Source organism: Dama dama, chromosome 2, assembly GCF_033118175.1.
Source record: "Dama dama isolate Ldn47 chromosome 2, ASM3311817v1, whole genome shotgun sequence".
Taxonomy (NCBI): Eukaryota; Metazoa; Chordata; class Mammalia; order Artiodactyla; family Cervidae; genus Dama; species Dama dama.
The window spans coordinates 17,013,415-17,035,269 of NC_083682.1; the positions used below are offsets into that span (position 1 = coordinate 17,013,415).

Genomic DNA, 21,855 nt, shown 5'->3' on the forward strand with positions numbered 1-21,855 from the left:
CTTAATACTTTGAGTGGGTTTTTATAAGTCTTTACAAAGAACAAGAAAATTTAAGACAAAAAATTAGGTTGTACACAGAACTAGAGATACAGAGATGAATAAGATATCTTCACTGTCTTCTTGGAACTTCAGTTCTGTGAATGGAGACCCATGGAGACCCTGTTAGAGAATCTGTTGCAGCTAGGGATGTAGCAGTGATGGGAGGGTCGGGGGAGGGCCAGTTTACTCCCTTTGCATGCTCTGCAAGAAATACTGAGAGGATCAGATGCAATATTTCCAAACAATGGTACACGGAACTCGTTTTCATTGCATGAGAATCAGATTCTTGAGTATATGTGTCAGCATTCTTAACTCTGTATGTCTGCAGCTGGGAACGGGAATCTGTATCCTAAAAAAAAAAATGTTCCTGAGTCGCTATGACTCACTGTGATCCCCAGCCAGGTTGGCAAAGCTTGGAGATTATTAAGATAAAGGGGACCAAGGAAAACTAGGAATGATTGACAAAGGAAGCAGCATTTGAATGGGGCCTAGAAGATACAGAAGACCTACCAGATGTACAAAGAGGTTGGAAAAGAACGTCTCAGGAGGAGAAAGAGCAAACTGCAAATCACTACACAAATAAAAGTTGCTTGTGTTCATTATTATTGTCACCTCTGTTATGATCACAAATAAATAAATGTCTGATTGTGTCTACACTCAGGAAGGAGATGCGGACACAGAGAAAGATGCAATCTACCTGCCTCTTGTCAAGCAGAATTTATTAGCATGCTCTGTTTGCAAAGTATCATAGGAGGTACTTGAGACAATTACATTGACATTCTATTCTTGCTCTCAAGAAATTAACATCCAATTGAAGCAAAAAAAAAAAAAAGTCTGTGCATGTGTGTGAAAAAGAAAGAGAGCAAAATAATGAACAAATAATATGATTACCAAAGAGCCAGCAATACCTGTAAATAATGGTAGATGGAATCAACACTTCATTTCATTCTTCTCTTGCTTGTAAGGTATCTAAAGTCTACATAATTCTTATCCTGCTTCTCTATAAGTAATGTATCCCTCAACCCACCCCAGCTGCTTTCAACCATCTCTGCCTTTAGATTTCCTCATTTTAATATCATATCCATAGGTGTGCTTGTTTGAGCATTTATCCTTCTTGATAATCTCTGAAGCTTCTGGATCTATAGTTTCCTGTCTGACACTAATCTTAAGAAACTCCATCATCATTGCTTCAATTGGTTTTTCTGTTCCTTTCTCTCTTTTCCTTCTGATATTCCCATTATACGTACATTATACCTTTTATGACTTTCCCATAGTTCTTGAATATCCTCTTTTCTTTTCCTAGTCTTTTTTGTCTTTGCCTATTCAGCTGAGGAAGTTTGCATTGACATATCATCCAGCTCATTGATTCTTTTCTTAGCTGTGTTCAGTCTACTAATAAACCCTTCAGAATCATTCTTCATTTCTACAACAATTTTTGTAGCATTTCTTTCTGTATTTTCTCTTAGAGTTTCTATTTCTATGTTACATTACCCATCTGTTCTGGCATATTGTACATTTTGTCCATCAAATCACTTAACATGTGAATCCTAGTTATTTTAAATTTCTGGTCTGATAATTCCAACATCCCTGCTATATCTGAGTGTAGTTTTAATGCTCACTTTCTCTTCAAGCTATGTTTTGTGCTTTTTTAGCTGAAAGAGGGTAGAGCTGGGTATGTCACTTTTCTGGGTAGTTTAGGCTCCAGTGAAACCCACTGAGGTTTGAATATGGTGAATAGTTTGAGGGCAGGTTTTGTTACAGAGAGAAGAATGCCCTGGTGTATGTCAAAATGGTACCTCCTCCTGCCAGTTCTCATATTTTCACACTGAGAACCTGCTGGGGCTCCTGGAGGTAAAACTCATAAAAGTATGACCCCCAATTTCCAAAGCTGGACCATCTGGACTTATTTCTCAAGTTAGTCTATACTCAATCTCTGGAAAATAGCACATGGCATATAGTGTCCAGTAAACATTTGCTGAACAAATGGATGGATAAACACATCCATCATCCATTGCCTGTGGGAAGATATTTGACTGGCCAATGTGAAAAATGCATAAAAAGGGGCTGAATGCTATTAATCCCCACAGAAATGCAAATTAAAATTTCACAAACATACACTACTTCATATACCCACTAAAAAAGCTAAAAATTATTTTTAAAAAAACCAAAAACCTAAAAAGACCTACAATGACAAATGTTGGAACTGTGGAGCAGCTGTAGCTCTGAGACATTACCAGTGGGGATGTCAATTGGTATAATAACATTGGAAAATGGTCTGTCTGTTTCATTAAAGGTAACCTGACACATATCATATGATTCAATAGCTCTATTCCTACGTATTTTTTAATGAAAATATATTTCCTTATCAAGATTTATACTTAAATATTCATTGCACATTAATTAATAAAAGTCAAAAACTAGAAACAATATTAATCCTTCAACAGGTAAATGGGGAAAAAAATTGTGATATACTCATAAAATGGAATACTACAGGGCAAAAGGAATGAACTACAAGGAGTGACATGTATATATCTCAAATACATTAAACTGAAGGAAAAAAGTCACATATTAGATATACTGTGTAATATAGTATTATTCCATTTAAATGAAATTATAGAACAAATGAAATGATGTCTATGGTGTCAGAAAGGAAACTGGTGCCTGCCTAGGCCTGGAGGACTGACTTCAAAAGGGTAGAGCAGGAATGTCAGCAAGACGACGGCCTAGGAAGAACAAACCTCTGTTTACCCACACAAACACTAAACAACTAGAAACTGGAAATAATAACTTTACAAGGGCTCTGGAAATCAAAGATTACAGAACCTGACCAAATGCCCAATCCAGGAGAGAAAAAAAAAAGCATCATTTAAAATAACAAGAAATGTCATGGTATTTTTATTTCCCCTTACTCTGCCTACCTGCAGTGCAGTGCATTTAGGAGTAAGCAGTAGCCTGGACCTCTATCCAAACTGAACACAAAATAATAGAAGGAAGGAAATAACAGAGATTAGAGAGAGTAGAGATCAATGATATTGAAAACAGAAAAAAATATAGAATCAACAAAACCAAAACTTAGTTTTGAACAAATTAACAAACCTTTAGCTAGATTTACTAAGAAAAAAAAAAAGACCAGATAAAATAAAAATGAAAGAAGGGACGCTGCAGAAGCTGAAAAGATCATAAGAGAGTACTATGGACTATAGTATGTAAACAAACTGGATAATCAATCGAAGATAAAAGAGATAAATTTCCATTTTGAGTTTATTTTTGTGTATGGTGTTAGAAAGTGTTCTAGTTTCATTCTTTTACAAGTGGTTGACCAGTTTTCCCAGCACCACTTGTTAAAGAGGTTGTCTTTTTTCCATTGTATATCCTTGCCTCCTTTGTCAAAGATAAGGTGTCCATAGGTTCGTGGATTTATCTCTGGGCTTTCTATTCTGTTCCATTGATCTATATTTCTGTCTTTGTGCCAGTACCATACTGTCTTGATGACTGTGGCTTTGTAGTAGAGTCTGAAGTCAGGCAGGTTGATTCCTCCTGTTCCATTCTTCTTTCTCAAGATTACTTTGGCTATTCGAGGTTTTTTGTATTTCCATACAAATTGTGAAATTCTTTGGTCTAGTTCTGTGAAAAATATCGTTGGTAGCTTGATAGGGATTGCATTGAATCTATAGACAGCTTTGGGTAGAATAGCCATTTTGACAATATTGATTCTTCCAATCCATGAACACGGTATGTTTCTCCATCTGTTTGTGTCCTCTTTGATTTCTTTCACCAGTGTTTTATAGTTTTCTATGTATAGGTCTTTTGTTTCTTTAGGTAGATATACTCCTAAGTATTTTATTCTTTTTGTTGCAATGGTGAATGGTATTGTTTCCTTAATTTCTCTTTCTGTTTTTTCATTGTTAGTATATAGGAATGCAAGGGATTTCTGTGTGTTAATTTTATATCCTGCAACTTTACTATATTCATTGATTAGCTCTAGTAATTTTCTGGTAGAGTCTTTAGGGTTTTCTATGTAGAGGATCATGTCATCTGCAAACAGTGAGAGTTTCACTTCTTCTTTTCCAATCTGGATTCCTTTTACTTCTTTTTCTGCTCTGATTGCTGTGGCCAGAACTTCCAACACTATGTTGAATAGTAGTGGTGAGAGTGGGCACCCTTGTCTTGTTCCTGATTTCAGGGGAAATGCTTTCAATTTTTCACCATTGAGGGTGATGCTTGCTGTGGGTTTGTCATATATAGCTTTGATTATGTTGAGGTATGTTCCTTCTATTAAATGTAAGACCAGAAACTATAAAACTCCTAGAGGAGAACATAGGCAAAACACTCTCCGACATAAACCACAGCAAGATCCTCTATGACCCACCTCCCAGAATATTGGAAATAAAAGCAAAAATAAACAAATGGGACCTAATGAAACTTAAAAGCTTTTGCACTACAAAGGAAACTATAAGTAAGGTGAAAAGACAGCCCTCAGATTGGGAGAAAATAATAGCAAATGAAGAAACAGACAAAGGATTAATCTCAAAAATATACAAGCAACTCCTGAAGCTCAATTCCAGAAAAATAAATGACCCAATCAAAAAATGGGCCAAAGAACTAAACAGACATTTCTCCAAAGAAGACATACAGATGGCTAACAAACACATGAAAAGATGCTCAACATCACTCATTATTAGAGAAATGCAAATCAAAACCACAATGAGGTACCATTACACGCCAGTCAGGATGGCTGCTATCCAAAAGTCTACAAGCAATAAATGCTGGAGAGGATGTGGAGAAAAGGGAACCCTCTTACACTGTTGGTGGGAATGCAAACTAGTACAGCCGCTATGGAAAACAGTGTGGAGATTCCTTAAAAAACTGGACATAGAACTGCCATATGACCCAGCAATCCCACTTCTGGGCATACACACTGAGGAAACCAGATCTGAAAGAGACACGTGCACCCCAATGTTCATCGCAGCACTGTTTATAATAGCCAGGACATGGAAGCAACCTAGATGCCCATCAGCAGATGAATGGATAAGGAAGCTGTGGTACATATACACCATGGAATATTACTCAGCCGTTAAAAAGAATTCATTTGAACCAGTCCTAATGAGATGGATGAAGCTGGAGCCCCTTATACAGAGTGAAGTAAGCCAGAAAGATAAAGAACATTACAGCATACTATTACATATATATGGAATTTAGAAAGATGGTAACGATAACCCTATATGCAAAACAGAAAAAGAGACACAGAAATACAGAACAGACTTTTGAACTCTGTGGGAGAATGTGAGGGTGGGATATTTCAAAAGAACAGCATGTATACTATCTATGGTGAAACAGATCACCAGCCCAGGTGGGATGCATGAGACAAGTGCTCCAGCCTGGTGCACTGGGAGGACTCGGGGGAATCGGGTGGAGAGGGAGGTGGGAGCGGGGATCGGGATGGGGAATACGTGTAAATCCATGGCTGATTTATATCAATGTATGACAAAACCCACAAAAAAATAAAAAAAAAAAAGAGATAAATTTCTAGAAAAACATATAGTCTCCTTAAACTAAATCATGAAGAAATAGAAAATCTGAATGGATATTTAACTAGTAAGGAGACTGAGTCAGTAATAAAAATCTCCTAACCAAGAAAAACTCAAGACAGGCTGGCTTCAGTAGTGAATTCTATGAAGAAGTTAAAGAATTAACAATAGTTATCCTCAAACCCTTTCCAAAAAAATGAAGAGGTAAGAACACTTCTAAAGTCATTCTATGAGGCCAGCATTATCCTAATACCAAAGCCAGAGAAAGACACCACAAGAAAAAGAAACTACAGACAATATCCCTTATCATAAGGGATGCAAAACCACTGATACAAAACCCTCGATATACAGTCAACTCTTGAACAACACGGGGGCTAGGGGTGCTGACCCTCTGTACAGCTGAAAATCTGCATTTAGTTTATAATTAGCCCTTCACATATAAATTTTGGTTCCTCTCTATCTGCAGTTTTGCATTTGTGGGTTCAACCAACCACAATTCATGCTGCAAATATAGTATTTACCATTGAAAAGAATTTATATATGAGCAGACTGGTGCAGACCAAACCTGTGCTATTTAAGAGCCAACTGTGCTAACAAACTGAATTCAACATGATGTTAAAAGATTATATACCATAAACAAGGAGAACATATTACTGGAATACAAGGATAGTTGAATACATGAAAATCACTCAATGAATATACCATATTAGCAGGATGAATTTAAAAAAAATAGTAAATTGATGCAGAAAAAACATTTGGCAAAATTAAACACTCTTTTGTGATAAAAAATTCAATAAACTAGGAGTAGAAGGAAATTATATCAAGGTAAGGCCATATATAAAATACCCACACTTAACGCTGAAAAACTAGATATTTCCTTCTAATGTCAGGAACAAGGCAAGATTGCTTGCTTTCATCACTTCTATTCACATAGTATTGGAAGTTCTAGTTAGGGCAATTAGGCAAGCAAAATATCTAAAAGTTATCAAAACTGGAAAGAAAGAAATAAAATTATTTTTGTATGCGTATGCCATAATCATCACATAAAAATAAAAACTTAGGTGTTTTATCTAACACATACAAATCAGTTGTATTTCTATGCACTAACAATGAACAATCCAAAAAGGAAATTAATCAATTTAATTTATAACACTTAAAATTACTAGGAATAAACTTAAACAAGGTGAAAGAATTATACACTAAAAACTACAAAATGTTTCTGAAAGAAATTAAAGACAAATATTCATGAAAAGACATCCCATGTTTATGGATTGAAAGACAACATTATTAAACTGTCAATACTACTTCAAGCTGTCTCCATCTTCAATGCAATCCCTGTCAATAGTGATTTTGACTTTTTTGCAAAAATAGAAAAATTCATCCGGATCCCAAATATCTAAAATAATCTTAAAAAATAACAAAGTAAAAGGTCTCATACTCCTGGTTTCAAATCTACTATAAGCTGCAATAACTAAAACAGTATGGTCCTGGCATAAAGACAGACATAGACCAATGGAGTAGAATAGAGAACACAGAAATAAGCTATAGTTCAAATGAACTTCAACAAGAGTGAGAAGCCCAATGAGGAAAAGATACTCTTTCCAACAAGTGGTGCTGGAAAAACTGCATATCTGCATGCAATAAAATTAACTTGGACTCCTACCTTACACCTAACTCAAAATGGAACAAAGATCTAAACAGAAGAGCTAAAACCATTAAACTGTTCAAGGACAAAATATGGGGAACATTTCATGACATTGGATCAGGCAAAGATTTCTTGGATAGGACACCAAAGCATAAAGGACAAAAGAAAAAAAATGATAAAACGGGCAAACTCACAATTAAAAAGCTGTGTGCATCAAAAGACATTATTGACAGAGTGAAAAGGCAATCCACAGACGGAATAATACATGTGCAAATCATATCTAATAAAATATTAATATTCAGAATACATCAAGAATTCTTGTAACTCAACAACAAAGCCTAGTAACCTGATTAAATATGAACAATCAATTGAATAGACATTTCACTAAAGAACACGCACAAATGGGTGTAAGCACATCAATATTAGCACATCAATATCACTAATCATTAAGGAAATGCAGATCAAAACCGCAGTGAGATAACATTTCACCGCCATTAAAATGGCTATTATAAAAGCAAAAAACTGAAAATAACAAGTGTTGATAAGGATGTGGAGAAACTGGAACCCTTGTGCATTGCTGGAAGGGATGTAAAATGGTGCAGCCACTATGCAAAATGGTATGGTGGCTCCTCAAAATTATACAGGATTACCACATGATCTACTTCTGGGCATATAAAACCCCATTTCTGGGAATACACCAAAAGAATTGAAAGCAGAGAACAGATATTTGTACGCTTACATCCATAGCAGCATTATTCATAGCAGCAGCCCATGTTTCCATAGAAAAGTAAATGAATAAATAGTGGTATAAACCTACAATTGGATATTTTTCAGCCTTAAGAAGGAAGGAAATTCTGACACATGCTACGGTGATGAACCTTGAAGACATGAGGCTAAGTGAAATAGGACAGTCATAGAAGGACAAATATTGTATGATCCCACGTATATGAAGTCCCTAGAGGAGACAGAAATTCAGGGCAGCAGGGAGAGAGGATGGCGAATTAGTCTTTAATGGAGGAGGGGGGCAGGGTATCCGTTCAGAAAGATGAAAACAGGCCTGGAGATACACGTTTTTGCACATAAAATGAACACATGTAATGACATAGAAATGCATATTTAAAAGTGGTTAAAGTAGTAAATTTCATGTCATACATATTTGACCACAAAAAAACAGAGGGCATAGAGGAATTCTTTGAGGATGATAAAAAAAAAAAAATATTCTATATCTTTTAGAGTGGTGGTTACACGGTTGAATGTGAATGCCAGGGTTTGTCTAAGTGAACACAGAATATAGTGCATTTTATGCAAATTCCCTCCTTCTCTCCTCACTCTCTCCCTCTGGCTCCTTTCTCCCCCACTTCCTGATCTATGGGCCCTTTATTCTGCTAACATATTCACTAGATACGAGTGTTTAAAGAGGAAACTCTGGGATTAACTCAACTTTATAATTTCCATGCCGCTTAGAACAGGGCTTGGCACAGAGTAGTCAATAAAAGCTGGTTGTTTAAATTGTGAATTCAGTAACTTACATTTTTAAAAAACATTAATGCTACTGTTTATCATGAACTTGCTACACGTCTGATTTTAGTCTAAGCTCTTACAAACTTAATGCCATCTACTCCTCCCCTACAACTTAGTGAAATGGGTGTATAACCCCTCAACCTTTTATTTAAAATTGAGGGTTGGATAAACTTGGTCACTTGTCTGATCACACTCAGCCAGGATTTGAATTGAATCGTCTTGACTTTAAAGTCTGTGCCTTAACCTCTTGACACGGGTTATACTTAACCTTATATTTCTAAGAGCCCACTGATTGCTGCACTGTGCTTAGCTACTCACTCATGTCTGACTCTTTGCGACCCCACAGACTGTAGCCCTCCAGGCTCCTCTGTCCATGGAGCTTCTCCGGAAAGAATGCTAGAATAGGTTGCCATGCTCTCCTCTGAGGGATCATCCCCATGCAGGCATAGAATGCAGGTCTTCCACATTGCAGGAAGATTCTTTCTTGTCTGAGCCATCAGGAAAGCCCACTGACTAGCCGAGTGTAAATGTAAGCTTATAATCAAGAAGATCTATAAACTGTTCCCACTGCACGGCTATAGCATGATAGGTGCTCTGGGGATGTATTCAAGGATCTCATAGTGAGAGCTCATCACAGAAGCCGCTAAATTTCACAGGGACAAAGCAGTAGGTCCCTAAGTCCCTTCATCCTGAGATGCCCTCTGCAATTTTAGGAGACTACTCTCACTGACATTTTTTCCATTCCCGAGAGTTTGCAGATACAGTCCCAGGATATGCCACCCTCTATTTTGTATCCTTAATAAAAAGGGAGGAGGCTGGTATACCTCCCTTGTAACTGCTCAGCATCTCAAGACGGTGACTTTAAGAATGGTGTGAAATTCGAAAATGCTGCAATTATAATAAGCAGGAGGAGACAGGACAAGTTAAATACCAAGTATCTAGGGAGAGATCATTATCTCAACTAGGACTCAAATGCCAGAATCTTTGGTTGTAATGTCAGTGACTTCCCAATTGCTTAAAAATGGATGAGAATATCTTCATTAGGAAAAGTAGGTATGTGTGTGAGAGAAAGAGGTGGACAGACAGAGATAAAGGACACACATTCATCTTTTCAACAAACTTGGAGCATCCCCTCTGAGTTAGGTGTTGAACTGGACACTGGGACCCAAAGATGGAGAGAAAGTTTTAATACATTCAACAAAAGGCATAGAAGCAGTGCCAACAAGGGCAGGGAGAGGGGTATTTTTAGGGATGGGCTAGAAAGCATAGGCCAGCACATAAATATGTGGATATTCATGTGAATCCCTTTATTCCCTCCTTCTACACAACTGCCTTTCGGTCACCTAAGTCAAGGTGGGCATGGCCACTCCAATAACACACCTGACTGATTCATTTCCTTGCAAAACACATGCTGGCTTCTTTTATCCATCGTGGGGAGTTCCAAACATCAAACAAGAATCTCTACACTGGGATGGCATCAATTGCAATCAATCCCAGTCAAGGTGCATGGCATCTGACAGGGCAACACATATGCCCAAGAATGACGGGGAATGAAGGATCAAGCATGAATCAGCTGAGCCCTCACCTGCTGCCTGCCTGGAAGGTGGTCTCTGAACGGGACGTTCCAGTGGGCAGGTGAACAATAAGTGAAGGAAAGTCCAGGAAGCAGGGGGAGTTAGAGAGGATTGGGGTCAACATTGGAACTGGGCTTTTGGAGAAGAGACTCCTGCTGAATACAGCAGACTGCTGATCACCCAGCGCCTGGGGTGGGTCCAACACAAGGGAGCAGACATGCGCCAGAGCTCAGTGATGGAAAGGGGTCTCCAGGTGCCAGGCGAAACTGAGGGTCAGAAAGAGCCGGGTTCTGGCAGCAAGTGAGAACCTGAGCCCTAAATCTGCTGGCACCTTGACTTAGGATGGGGCTTCCCTGGTGGCTCAGATGGTAAAGACTCTGCCTGCAATGTGGAAGATCCGGGTTCCATCCCTGGGTTGGGATGATCCCCTGGAGGAAGGCATGGCAGCCCACTCCAGTGGGCTGCATGGAGAATCCCAGGGACAGAGGAGCCTGGAGGGCTACAGTCCATGGGGTCACAAAGAGTCGGACTAACACACACACAGTGCCTCAGGGGGGACTCAGCACACCTGTGTGGGTGTGGTCCCGTGACCCGGACAGTCCGTCGGGGTGGGGACACTGGCACAGCAGAGGCTGGGGGAGGGGACGGGCAGCACTGCCACTTCCTGCCTCTTCTTTCTCTACCTGGGATGCCAGAGATTCCACCTTAGGCCACTTCGTCCTCACCTGGGCAGAGGCTCTGTCTTTCCTCGACTCTTCCTGATGCCTTGGGAAAGTCTCTTTCTTTCCTTCTCTATTCTTTCCATTTTTGTCTTTCATCTCCTTGGTCTATCTTCCTTGCTTTATTAATACTCATGAAAATACTCCTCAACATTACTGAGGCTGCAAATGCACACTTGAATCAAATAAAAGGAAAGATATGCATCTTAAAATTAAATTTGGCACAACAGAAACAATAATACAAACTCCCAAACTTTTGGAAATATTCAGAAATGTCTTTGGGAAAATGTTTCCATATTATCTCCCTCTAATTATGTCTACTTTTCTTTAGCGCTGGCATTCACGATAAATAGAAAATTATCATATTCATTTTTCCCCTCTTTTGCGTAATTACTTCTCTACAACAACATCGTGTTCTATTATTCTTCATGGTGGGTCTATAGCATTTTGGGTAATTATGAGTTAAATTATCTTCTGTGGCCTCGCCAGAAAACTTCACAACCACTTAAAACGTGCTGTATTTCTATTATGCAATGGAAACTTGGTTAATCGAGATCCCATAAATCTTCAGGCCCACTGGAGATGTTTAATATTCAAAAGCAAGTTTTCAACATTGATCAGCACTCTTATGGAAGGCAGGTCAAGTCCTTCAGCATCTCTTTGATTTAAGCAAAATGTACCATCTCCAGGGAGGAGGAGGCCACGAGAGGTTAGGCAGACTTTGTAGGGTATGAGTCAGCCACAAGGTGAGCAAGAGGGCCTGTACCCGCTGCTGCCACAGTCTTGATGGTTTAAACTAAAATATGAGCATAAAGATGGGGAGACGGGATTACAAAATGACTTGGATTTTAGGATCTAAAAACAGGTGACTTCTCTTCTTTCCATCCTTCCACGCGAATCACTTGCTTCCTCCTGGTTCTCGGAGAAATGCTCTGTCATTGGTGTCCTTGTCATCATTCACCTGCTGACTCTGTCCTGTCTGCAGGGTCCCTGGAGATGCTGCTCATCCTGTGAGAGGTCACAGATGCTCCCAGAGGGCGCAGCGTTCAAGGCAAGGTCAAAGCTAAGGGCACGGATGATCCCGGGGCAGCACACATGGCCGGGACCCTCTGCAGCCTGATTTCTGGCCCCAGGAGATAGAGCAGTGCTTGCTGGGGCGCAGCTGAGAGGCGTCAAGGGCCTGCTGCGGGCACAGCAACAGACGGCCGCAGCCCTCAACCCAGGGCAGACTTCCTAACCTCTGCTCAAACACAGGTCCCAGGAACACAGAGGAGCCGTTTGTTTTCTCTGCTTGAAGCTCATGGAAACATTCTCTGTTCTCCCTACCTGGAAGAGGGTACTATAAAACTCAGAAGAAGGGGGGAAAGGCATTCTAGGAGTAAGCATAGACTCTGACATATAATAACCATGTGACCCAAGGCAAGTGCCTCAACTTTCTAAACCTCAGTCTCCTAGTCTATACACTGGGGATTGTAGAGGAACAAAACTCAACATCCCAAAATGTTTTTGGCATGTGAATTATTTCAAGCTGAAAACAATCAAGGCCCAAGACTCAGGAAGAAACTCTGATCTTCCCAGTAACTGCCTTGAGAATTCAGATAGAGGACCTATTCCAGGAATAGAAGGTCAGGAGAGATGTCTGCAAAGAATACAGCCAGGTGTGTGTGGGGGGCAACTCCCAGAGATCAGAGCCCACTCTGATGGACCAACAAACATTTATTTACCAATCAATCTGCTTTTTCATCTCCATGTGAACTGCCTTCCTCTACTGAAAAGTCCCACACCACTACTTCCAACATCCTCCTTTGTCTTCAGCTGAGGATAGTGTTCAGAGTGAGGACTTTGGCCTTTTGGGTGAGTTATTTAGTTCCCCTGGGTTTCTTCCATGTATACATGTTATTAAACTTTTGTTTGATTTTCTCCTCTTCACCTGTCTGCTGTCTGTTTAATTCTTAGACCAGCCAGAAGACCCTAGAAGGGTAGAAGAAAATGTCTCCTTCCTGGACAGGATCATAATATTCTGAAAATTACATGAAACATAAGTGACTGGCCTGGCACCTGACACGCAGTCAATTATGGATGACAGGGTCTATTTATTTAAGCTCCACCCCCGCAGGTTTTACTGAAGGGTCTGCATTGTGGTCCTGCAGGGAAGGGGCACCAGGCTCAAACACCTCCCTTCTCTAACCTCCTCCACTGAGGCAAAGACACACAGATGGAGGCAGGGTGAGTGCTGAGCTGCAGAAACATCACAGCTTCAGTTTTCACGTCTTAAAAAAGATGTGCCAGGTACAAGAAGTCCCAGGAAGGTGTTATGGCTGGAAGGTGAGAAGGGACTCAGCGGGAAGCCTCTCTCCCTAGGGCCCATTCCAAGCCACCTTCCTCCCCAACCCAATGTCAGCTAAAAAGCATCTTCCTGCAGGGGAAATGGTACACAAATGAACAAACCCAAAATAGTCTGGGGCCATCTTGAGTGGACTGGAAAAAAAAAGATCAAGAAAGGGTAACAGTTCCTAACTCAACAGGCAACGCCAGTTCGGCCAGCCCTAAACACATGTTTAGGACCATGATGATGCTTCCCATTGATGATAATGTTCAAGTCCTCCTTTGGGAAGGATGGACAGGACCTCTTGTCCTTTGCATCTCATGGCTGGACCCCATCAGGTCTTGAGCACAGTTTGCCCAGTCCTGCTTGCCTCCATCCTCCCCCCACACCAGAGCCAGCTACACAGTGAGCATGGTAGGCAGGCCAAAGTCCCCTTCTAGAACAGCAGGACTAAACTGAACCCAAGGACCAGATTTACTTAAAAGCCAAAAAAAAAAAAAGAAAAAGGGCTTAGCTGGGAACGGCTGAGTTGTTTAGAGCAATCCAGAAAGTCACAGAACACGTATGCTGACTGCCTTAAGATGCGCCCCCCCCATCCCCGGCACTGGCACCCCCACCAGTCAGAGATTAGACAGCCTCGATCTAGCCAGCCCCCCTCTTCCAGGCCTGCCAGATCGGGACATGTCAGCTTCCCCATCCGCCCCCTCCCTCCCGGCTCTGCGTGTCTCCTCTGGTCCACAGAAGGCAGGTCTCCGCAGGAACAGCCCTGCTCCCAAGTTTATCACCCTACGGCAGCTGAGAAGACCCCCTCTGCTCTGCTCCCCTGCTCCTCGCCTTGTCCCAGGGATGGCACAGCCTCGGGGGCCACTGGTGGACTCCATGCCCCCCCGGCAAGTGATCTCACCAGAATGCAAGTCCCCCAGGCCCCCAAAGGCTCTAACCAACCACCTGCCTGGTGCCATTATTGTGAAAAGAACGGAACCCTTTTGCTGTGAGCACTTTATTGCTGCAGAGCTAACACTCCATCATGAGACTGAGCCCCTTTACAGTGGAGTAAAGCGTTCAGCCCAGACGTATCATTTTGGATCCTCAGTATCCATGACAGTGTCTGTAGCCAACACCTAGGTCAAGGCTTCCTGCCTCTAAGAACTCACAGTCCAACCACACCCACATGTAACTGAAGAGTCCAGGGTGTGTATCCACCAGAACAAAGATCTGCAGCTGGCGTTATGGGGGCTCAGATGAGGGTGAGTCCTGACCATGAGCAGAAAGCAGGGAGCTGGCTGGCACTGGGGAAGGACTGAGAATTCTAGGGCTCTGTGTGGGGGGAGGAGAGAGGAGAATTCTAGAGCTCTGTATGTGGCTGGGCAGGGGGAGAGAAATGAACCCAGAATCACAGACAGAGAATCACAGGCCATCACTGAGGTTTTGTTTGGCTCCTATAACAACCTGCACTTGTGTGTTGCTTTCTAATCAGCATAATAACACCATCTCTTTCATCTCCTCGATGCCATAGATGGGGCAGATACCATCCCCAAGGGTACATAAATGAATTCAAGTGCTCAAAATCATTTGGCAGGTGAGGGGAGGAGCAAGAATCAAGCCCAGATGGGCATGCAGGCCCCCGGGCCTGGTGCTCCTTCTCAGGCAATAACGGCAGCCGTGAGTGGTGAGGTCCACGCACGCAGGTAGGGTTATGTAAGTGTGGGCAGGGACACTGGAGACCAGTCTTGCTCAGATGCTCTGGGGCAGGAAAGGGCTCTGGGGCAGCAGTTCTCAACATAAGAAATACTAGAAGAGATCTTTAATATGCCCATGCCCAACTCCAGACATTTTGCTTTCATTGGTCTGGGATCCTGGCCATGGAACATCTAAAATGCATCTCCAGTAACTCCAGGGCAGCGCAGGTTAGCACCGCAGCTGGAGTGGCCCTGTATGGACTTGTACTTGGGTCCATGTCTGAATCCATCTTCCCAGGCCAAGAGTGAAGCCATTGCCCCGATCGAAGTCCTTATTCAGTTTAGGTAACTGAAATGTTGAAATTCATGTGCTGTGGCCTTGTTTGGAATAACCGAGGGGCTCTTCTGAATGTTCTAACGTACACAAAAAGAAAAGCTGCTGATGGAGAGGGCGAAAGGCAGAGAAACACCCAGGAGAAGGCAGGACGCCTCCCTGGGAGCCTGACTGCCTCCGTGACTTTGGCAAAATCCTGCTGCTCAGATTCCTCCTTGGCAGTGGTTAACCTCCAAATACTGGGTTCCAAAGAGATTAGCTCAGAACTCCAAATGAAAATGCGAGGGTATTTTAGACGAGAGTTTCTAAGCATAATCCCAGATCAGCCAGCCTGGATCAGCAAAACTGATTATCCTGCCATGCTTAAAAAAAAAACCCTCCCCAGGTTGCTGGTGGGAACTTTTCCCACTTAGCAGAACAGTTACAGCAACAACCCCCACTTCCAGCCTACCGAAACCCCCTCAGAATGTTCACGGACACGGATGATGCGGTCCACTGCAAAACCGAAACAAATTTAGAGAAGATTGAGGTCCAGGAAGAAAACACATCTGGGGAGCACTGCATCACTGAAATAGCCTAATAGACACCAGCTGACCACACCAAGCATCCCAGGCTCCCTTCCTGACATGGGCAGTGATTCAGACACAGGACTTCTAGACACTTGTCATATCTCATCTAATGCAGAGGCACAGAACATTTTTAACCCAACAGCAGATAATTGTAATGAAATGATTCTGGCCAAGAGGGCCCATTTGTAATAATGAATTCAAATCAGATTCATAGCAGCTATAATTCAGACACTGTGAATACCACCTTCATTTTCCATATCATCTCTCTTCCAAGAAGGCAAAATAACTCTATAGTCACATAATTATTTTTACTTTTCAAGTAGCCCTGTGAAGTAGTTATGAGGAAGATAATATTGCCTCATCTACATTAAATGAGTTCCTTCCATGTTCAATCAAAGACCTGGCATCACAAAACATGCCTCCCAGGAAGGAGATCACCCGTCTCTAAGCCGAGCAGCGTCTCACTGGAAATTTCAAAGGAGGACTGAGCTTTCTCCTTCCCTTGGCTTCTCCTGATCGGTCTTTGACCTCCTATGTGACTTCATTCAAGATTGAGAAACAGGCTTGGATTACTTTGATCCGAGGCAGCCACATATGAACAGACTTTCTATGGCTATGACTAATGGACCTGGGAATCACTCAGTGTTTTCAATGCCTTCTGAACATCTGATGCATTCAGAACACTAAATTCCCAAATACAGAATTCCCAACAGTACTCCTTTTAGGAGATTAGAGAGTGACCGTGGTTAAGAACTACAAATTTTTTAGGAGTAAAAAACCCAACAAGATGACACATCTATCCGGGGTCGAGGCCATGGACTTTCAGAGATGGGAAACAGGATGCCCGCCCCCTCGGAGTCCTGACAAACAAGGTTTTCATTGAGACCAGCACACAGCTGCCGAGCCAAGAAACCAAAGGAGCACGGAGAACAGAAGGGGAGAGGTTGAGACCCCCAGAAATCTGTGAGAGTTACTGATGTTATTTTAGGAAACACTGCGATGGTAGTGAAATCAGAACCTTAAAAAGTAAGGGAATAGTAAGAATTCAGTGATGAAAGACAAGAATGGATAGCACGCAAAAGCATCTACAGTGGAGGCATTTGACAGAAATGAAAGAAAATGTAATAAAAGAGGAAAACATGAGCGGTAACAGAAAGAGAATACAGAAAGATTAAAATGGGGACAATGCACTGAATTTCTCTATTTCAGGGCAACTTATACAGAAGTCAAGAGGCAAAATCAACGTTAAGATGGGCTTACTTTAAAAAAAAAAATAAAGCATGCCATCAGGTAACAGATAACAGTTATATTCAAATATGTAAGGTTTTTCTTTTTTTCTCCACAAAGCACAAAAAGCAACCATTCAGCTTTTCCCTTTTTTATTCCCATTCCCATTACGAAGCCCAGCTGCTAAACATTAGAATTGAAGATCATGAAAACAGGCCAGCAGCTAATAAAAAGGCAAATCAAAGCTGGCCCTCTGCTGGTGGAACAATGTTACTGCAGCCCAGAAAGCTTGAACTTTGAGGGGCAACAAGAGGCCGGAGGATTTTGGAAAGTTCAGCACTGAGACCTTATCCTGTGCTACGCCTCCCTGTCCCTGGTAAGAGGGTATGAGTTTGGAGGATGGAGAGAGAGGCACACAGCATTGGCACCCCTTAACACCCACCACCATTTCCCCACGTCGTCTGGAGTAACACGCACCGTAGCCTGGCTGTTACTCCTCGCTCTGAGCAGACTGACCCTCTGCGCATGTGCCTTACAGGGCGTGGACCAGCCCCTCACCCCGGGATTTCTCTGATGCAAGGAAGTATGCATGTTATACTCCCTCTAGTCCAGGGCAGGCCAGAGGGGTTCCCTCCTGCTAGAGGTCTAGAAAGGAGGTCTGTCTCCATTCTGTTTTTTCTCCCTCCTTCTGGGGCCCCCATGCACCGGCAGACAAGGTTCTAGCACCTGTCCTTGGGCTCAAAAGAAAACACAGTGAGACCACCCAGACGGCAAGCATCAACCTTCACGCCTGGGCTTAGGAAGGAAGAGCAGTGGTCGCATGAGGCCTTCCTTTCCTTCCCCAGGGAGAGGCTCGTCTGGACTGAAAAGGTGCAACCAAGGAAGTCGAGGGCCGAGCCCCACCCTCACGCGTTCCTTGGAGCTGACAGGCTTCTGGCTGCAGAATCTGGGGCACGATGTTTTATTTCCACCTTAACCATCAAAGTCACAGGCAGGGCAAATGCATTCACCCCGTGCACACTGTGAGCAGAGTTAAGCTGGGACGTCCCTGAATCTGTCTCCGAGGACCAGAACTGCCTCATTAAAGGGATAAAAGATGATATCTGCTGAGCTGGTGGAAAGTGGTGGCTGCATTTTTATTAAAGTCTCTGCTGCAGCAGGCCGGGTCCCTAAAGGTTCATATTCCAAGAATCTCCACCCCTCTGCCTGGAGCCGTAAGTGCTTCTCTGTAACTCATTAAGGTAAAACAAAAAGCTTTCCTATTGTGCTTTTCACACAGGAGTGTTGTCGTTGCATAAAAGAGACATGTTTCCTCTCCCTGGGCCGAGCCTGCAAATATAAAACTGCCCTCGTAATTTACAATCGGGGCCCCAGGAGCAGCACACGGGGTTGGCATGGATGGCTGCAGACTCATAAAGGGCCCGGGCCCAGCAGCTGGCAATTCCAGAGCCGGAAATTTCAGGTATCCCGCTGATAGAGGCCAACCGGCCGTCTCTGGACCACCATGCCTCATCACAAACCTTCCCGACCGTGAGACAGCCCCCTGGGCACCAGTGGTCCCAGGCTCAGCCCGCAGTATTTCTATGCCAGGGCTCGCATCGCTGTGCCAAGTCTAACCACAGCCTCATGGATACATGCAGTCCCAAGCCTGGACCTCAGGACTCGCTCCGAAAACCCGGGGCCAGAGAAGCCACAGCGAATGACCAAGCGGTCCAGGAGAACGGGTCCCAGCTGCCACAGAAGGCCAAGTGGGCACCTCTTGGGCCTTCAAAAGCCCTCTCCCACGCTCGCCCCCCACGCAGGTCTCCGGTCCTCTCTCGCTCGCCGGCTCCCACCGAAACCCATCCGAGGGGCTCAGTCCCCCGGCGAAGTACAGCTCCCTACCTCAGGGTGGCGCTCTCCCCCTGCCGGACCGTCACGTTGTCCATCGCCTTGGGGAAGGTGGCATCTCCGCTGCGCACGGGCACTCCTGTGGGTACAAGGAACAGCAGCCTGAGAGACACGACCACGAGGCACTTCCAGGGCAGGAACAGGGACCCACAGACCCCCATCCTCGACAGCCACAACTTCCCAGAACTCCGGCGGCGGCTCGGTCCTCGTACCCCGCCCCGCACGCCGGCGGGTCTCGGGCAGCCGCGCGGGGAGGGAGGCAGGGGCTGGAACCAGCCAGAAGCGGAGAAGGGGGTAAGGAGAAGCGGAGTCCAGGCTCTCCGGAGTCTACTGATTCTTCCTCGGATCCTGCCTCAGCTTTCCAGCCTGGCACAACCAGATGCCCCCTCCTGCATCCAAAAAAGCGCTTTCTCGACGCTCCCCTGGGGAGGAGGGAGGCGGCCGGGAAGGCAGAGGAAGGAGGAAGGTGCGGGGATGAAGGTCACGGTTGCTCTTTCTCTGCCTCTCTTCGAGATGCTACTTTAACATTCAGTTGGGCACGTCCTGCCGAGGTCTGGCATCAAAAGTTTATAACCCAAAGAAGCCAGGCTAGTGTCTCTGACATAAAGGAGATGTCATAAAAAGCTGCCGCTTCAAGGAGAGGAGAAAATGTTTTATTAGATCACACATATGTACAGATGTATTTAGAAACCAGCCCGAGTCTCCGATCTGGAACGCCAAGGCGGTAAAAAGTTCCACCGCGGGGACCCGCAGCCGCGGCCAAGTCCGACGATCCTCCGGAGCGGTGGGTGCCTGGCGTCCTCGCCGCAGCCCGGGCGGCGACTGGCGGCCGGCCCGGCCCGCGGAGCGCCCGCGGCGCAGGCTCGGGGCGCACGGGGAGCGGGCGGACGGCGCGCCCGACTCTCCGGGGACGCGGCGCGGGGCGCGGGGACGCGCGGACGCCACGCTCAGCGGCCGCCCCCGGCCTCCGCGCTACCGGCCTCCCGGGAGCAGACCCGACGCGCGCGGGCCCAGACCTCCGGGGTTGTCATGGCAGCAGCTCCATCACTGACCGCCGCTCTCCGCGGTGCCCGCGCCGAGCAAGCTGGCTGACCGCGCGCATACCGGCTGGCGCGGGGCGCGGGCTCCCACCTTAATCCCCGCCGCGCCGCCCACTCGCGCCAGGAGCCGCGCGGGCCGGGCTGCCACCTCCCTGGTTCCTCTCTCCCGCGACACCGCGGCTGCCCGGGAACGCTGCGCCCCTTTCGGCGGCTTCCCTACGTGCTGGCGGGAGGGAAGGGCGGGAGAGGGAGCTCGGGGACCGCAGCAAATTGGAAACTGACTCGCACCTTCCCTCCCCGGATGCCGGATGCCAAGGCAGAAGTTGCCAAACCCCGCCCTGAAGAGCTCAACTAGGTTTCCCGCGCCAGAATGCCTACTCAATGCGCGCGGTGCGAGGCGTCTGCAGCTCTGCCGTCCCCACTCCACGTGGCCGAGCTACAGTCCCATCCCAGACAGCTTTCCTGGGCTCTGGCGAGATGGCGGAGCGCTTTCTTCTCCGGTGACCCATTTTGGAAATACTCCTGGCCCTAGACTTGCTCTCTCTCTCTCCAAATGGCAAATCTGAATGTCTCTCTACCGCATCACGTGCAAAATCGTCTCCATTCTACTCCACATTACTACCCAAGGATCTCACTGTAAGCATACAAGAGCTGGGAGAAACACAGAGAGATCCTAAAAAGTATTGACTGACTTTTACAAAATCCGTCTGTTGCTTTATGCTCACAACATGAAGTGGCGCCATCATGCATCTGGAGAGGAATTGGTGGTTAGGGCATTCTTAGAACCCAGTCTGTCAGTTTGGAGTGCCAACGTATTTCTTCTGGTCAAGAACTGAAGGCTTTCCTTGGGCCTGTTGAGAGGATTTCTTTCTGCTCCCCTGGCAAAAGCCACACCTTATTGTGTGGCTCCTGCCCTTGTATCATAATCATAATTGAACGGTTGCTAGGTGCATTTTGCTTTACTGTATTGGTACTCAAATCCTTTTGCAATATTAGCCTGGGCTCTGAACAACTGTTCCAATGAAATGTAATTCAGAAATAAGCTGTAAACTCTTGCCATGGATTGTGTTCATTGCTGAAGGGCACAAAAGCATGCTACCTGCTCTCAGTTATAAAGGACTGGACACAGATACTCTAATACAATATACTGTGGGTTTCCCTGGTGGCTCAGTGGTAAAGAATCCACCTGCCAATGCAGGAGACATGGGTTCAATCCCTGAGTCAGGAAGATCCCCTGGAAAAGGGAATGGCTACCCACTCCAGTACTCTTGCCTAGAGAATCTCATGGACAGAGGAGCCTGATGGGCTACAGTCCATGGGGTCCTGAAGAGTCAGACACGACTTAGCAACTAAACAACTATATACTGTACTATGATAAATAGACAATATAAATAAATGCTGTCCATTCTACGCCCCCTGTAAAAAGGTAACTACACATATCCCAGGTCTAAAGTTTTTAATTAGAGCATGGGACCTCAGGAAGAAAGAATACTTGTCTCTAGTTATGCCACATGTGTAAGTTTTAGTAGAGTGAAAGTACCTGGAGTTCCTTCCCAGAAAGCAGGCATTAACAATGCAGATGAGTAGTATGCTTCCCAGTGAACTCCCTGCCAGGAGGGGTAATATATGCTAGGAGGAGAGGCAAGGCCTCAGAGAGCAGCCTAACAACTTATTCCGGGATCATCCACCAGTTTTAATGACACGCATCTTTCCTTAAGACCTGAGTATAGCTGGGTTTTCTGTATACACATTGCATGTATCCCT

At 44.6% G+C, this 21,855-nt stretch overlaps 1 protein-coding gene across 3 annotated transcripts in view; it reads right to left on the reverse strand.

Moving 5' to 3' along the window:
• Nucleotides 1–21,855, reverse strand: part of OPCML (opioid binding protein/cell adhesion molecule like) — a 1,024,720-nt gene that overhangs the window by 473,700 nt on the left and 529,165 nt on the right. For 2 of the 3 annotated variants that reach the window (XM_061166650.1, XM_061166641.1), the window contains exon 1: nt 19,046–19,212. In XM_061166650.1, the coding sequence (XP_061022633.1) occupies nt 19,046–19,212 (167 nt within the window). Of the gene's footprint in view, nt 1–19,045; nt 19,213–21,855 lie in introns of those variants that run through there. The other variant, XM_061166659.1, reaches the window with a different exon arrangement.